The sequence below is a fragment of the Cicer arietinum genome, chromosome 1 (assembly GCF_000331145.2).
Source record: "Cicer arietinum cultivar CDC Frontier isolate Library 1 chromosome 1, Cicar.CDCFrontier_v2.0, whole genome shotgun sequence".
Taxonomy (NCBI): Eukaryota; Viridiplantae; Streptophyta; class Magnoliopsida; order Fabales; family Fabaceae; genus Cicer; species Cicer arietinum.
Genome location: NC_021160.2, coordinates 13,639,225 through 13,642,318, shown reverse-complemented (window position 1 = coordinate 13,642,318; position 3,094 = coordinate 13,639,225). Strand labels below are relative to the sequence as shown.

The following is a 3,094-nucleotide window of genomic DNA, read 5'->3' as shown; positions in this document are numbered from 1 at the left end:
AGACAGACAAAAGTCATGACATTTTGCAAACTCCAAAAAATCAAATGTCAAGAAAGTTCGATCAATCTTGACATATGACAAGACAATTACAAAGGAAATCCAGAATGTTTAAAACGGGAACCCAGACTGATTATTAAAGCTCAAGAAAGTTCAAACTGACAAGCCAAGAACGTTAATCATTCTCCATTTTCTGCACAATGACAACAATTTTGTTTCTCTCTGGTTTGATCTGTAATTCATCTCCAACATTCTCAAGCTACACTCAAGACAGATAATGTACCATCCAAGATCAATAAAGAAACGTCAAGAGTATTTTCTAAAAAGGACATAATTGCTTTAAATGCTAAACCATTAAAAGTCAAAAAAGCTATTTCAAAGAAGGATTATTTTTATTTTGAAATAATGTTTCAGTCAAAAAAGCAGAGTCTCTCCAACAGCTCTTGTACTTTCATTCAGTGCCTCTACAGCCTATAAATAGAAGGCCAATATCCTGATTCAAGGCAAGGAAATTCAAGTGCTTCGAAATCCATAAATCAATCACATACATACTTGAAATTCTGAAAAACAGAGGCAATCATATCTTCTGATTTCTGCAAAATAGTTGCTGGTTCATACTCATCTATTAGCTTGCGCAATTATCATTATATCCTTTGTAAAGAATCAATTCTCAAATAAAGAGTTGAGAAATCTCAGATTCTGTCAAAACAATCAAAATTGTAAAAACTCAAACTATAAGAGTTTCTTTATAGTTTGTTTTAAGATTACTTCCTATCAAAGTTAGATAGGTGCTGGTGTTTCTTTCTGGGTGGAAAGCAATAGAGTTTGAAATAGATCAAGGTTGATCTAGACTAGGTGTTGTAAGATCAAGAAAGCTCTTTGTTTTTAAACACTTAGTGGAAAATCTCACAGTGTGAGGACTGGACGTAACCCACGTTGGGTGAACCAGGATAAAATCTTTGTGTGGTATTCTCTATCTTATCGCTCTATTTATCTTACTGAATTAATTAACTAAGATAAAACATAAACTGATTTTCTGTTTTCAACTAATCAAGGAACGTTCTCTGTTTTAATACAAAAACCAAGAACGTTCTCCGTTTTCTGTTTTCATAACCAATATCAATCTTGAGTTATTTTCTCAAGTTTTAACAGGAATTTTTAAAAGGTGCATTTACAATTCAAACCCCCCTTTCTTGTAAATCAATATTTTTACTTCAGTGGAGACATTATTTATATGGATCTAGATTTGAGGTTTTCAGTGACTATAAGAGCCTTAAGTATCTTTTTGATTAGAAGGAGTTGAACATGAGACAACGTAGGTGGATGGAATTTCTTAAAGAGTTTGATTTTGAGCTTAACTATCATCTTGGAAAGGCCAATGTAGTGGCTGATGCCTTTAGTAGGAAGACTTTGAGTGTGTCTGCTTTAATGGTTAAGCATAGTGAGTTGTTGGAACAGTTTAGAGACCTTAGTTTAGTTTGTGAAGTGACAACAGAAAGTATTAAATTGGGAATGTTAAAGGTAACTAGTGGACTATTGGAAGAGATTGAAAAGAATCAAAAATTGGATTTATACCTTTTAGATAAGTTACAGTCGATTGACCACGGGAGAGAACCGGATTTTAAAATAGGTGTGGATGGAGTTTTGAGATTTAAGGAGAGAATTTGCGTTCCCGATATAGAGGAGTTAAGAAAGATGATCTTAGAGGAAGGACATAGGAGTTGTCTAAGTATTCACCCTGGAGCCACAAAGATGTATAAGGACCTCAAGAAGATATTTTGGTGGCCCAAAATGAAAAAAGATGTTGTTGAGTTTGTGTATGCTTGTTTGACCTGTCAAAAGTCTAAGGTAGAACACCAAAAACCTTTAGGTTTGATGCAACCTTTGAATATTCCCGAATGGAAGTGAGATAGCATCTCTATGGACTTTGTTGTAGGCTTACCTCGAACTCCAAAAAGGTATGATAGTATTTGGGTTATTGTGGATAGATTAACTAAATATGCTCACTTTATTCCAATAAACATAACTTATTCTATGGAAAGGTTAGCTGAAATATACGTAAATGAAATTGTGAAGTTGCATGGAATCCCATCAAGTATAGTGTCAGATAGAGACCCTAGGTTTACCTCTAAGTTTTGGCAAGGATTACAGAGCGCTTTAGGTACGAACCTTAGGATGAGTTCAGCCTACCACCCACAAACAGATGGTCAGACTGAACGAACCAATCAATCCCTGGAAGACTTGTTGAGAGCTTGTGTGTATAACAAAATGGAAGTTGGGATAGCTTTTTGCCACTTATAGAGTTTACCTATAACAATAGTTTCCACTCTAGCATTGGAATGGCCCCTTTTGAGGCGTTATATGGGAGAAGATGTAGGACCCCTCTGTGTTGGTTTGAGACGGGTGATAACCTTGCGTTAGGACCTGAGATTGTTCAACAGACTACTGATAAAGTAAAAATGATTCAGGAAAAGATGAGAGCATCTCAAAGTAGGCAAAAGAGTTACCATGATAAAAGAAGGAAAAACCTCGAATTTCAAGAAGGTGATCATGTATTTCTGAGAGTTACTCCAACAACTGGGGTTGGTCGGGCATTAAAAATGCGAAAGCTTACTCCTCGGTTTATAGGACCTTACCAAATTCTTAAATGTGTCGGTAATGTAGCATATCAGATCGCGTTGCCCCCGTATCTTTCTAATCTTCATAATGTCTTTCATGTATCTCAACTGCGCAAGTATGTTTTCGATCCCTCGCACGTGATTGAGTCAGACAAGGTCAAAATAAAAGAGAATCTAACTTTTGAGACCTTACCGCTACAGATTGAGGATCAAAAGACCAAAGAATTAAGGGGTAAGACGATTTCATTGGTTAAGGTTGTCTGGGGAGGTACTATTGGTGAAAGTGCTACGTGGGAAGTCGAAAGTCAAATGCGTGATTCTTATCCCGAACTGTTTTCTTCAGGTAAATTTCGTGGACGAAATTTTATTTACAGGGGAGAAATGTAACACCCAATTTCTCATTATATTTTAGTAATATAATAATTTATTATTATTATTATTATTATTATTATTATTATTATTATTATTATTATTATTAT

The 3,094-nt window shown here is 35.1% G+C and overlaps 1 protein-coding gene across 1 annotated transcript in view; it reads left to right on the top strand.

The window, feature by feature from the left end:
- The first annotated feature begins 2,471 nt into the window (after positions 1 to 2,471).
- The window catches only part of LOC113787642 (uncharacterized), a 675-nt gene continuing 52 nt past the window's right edge, over positions 2,472 to 3,094 (top strand). Inside the window, exon 1 of the mRNA XM_027336582.2 lies at positions 2,472 to 2,958. Within this exon, the coding sequence (XP_027192383.2) occupies positions 2,472 to 2,958 (487 nt within the window). The remainder of the gene's footprint in view (positions 2,959 to 3,094) is intronic.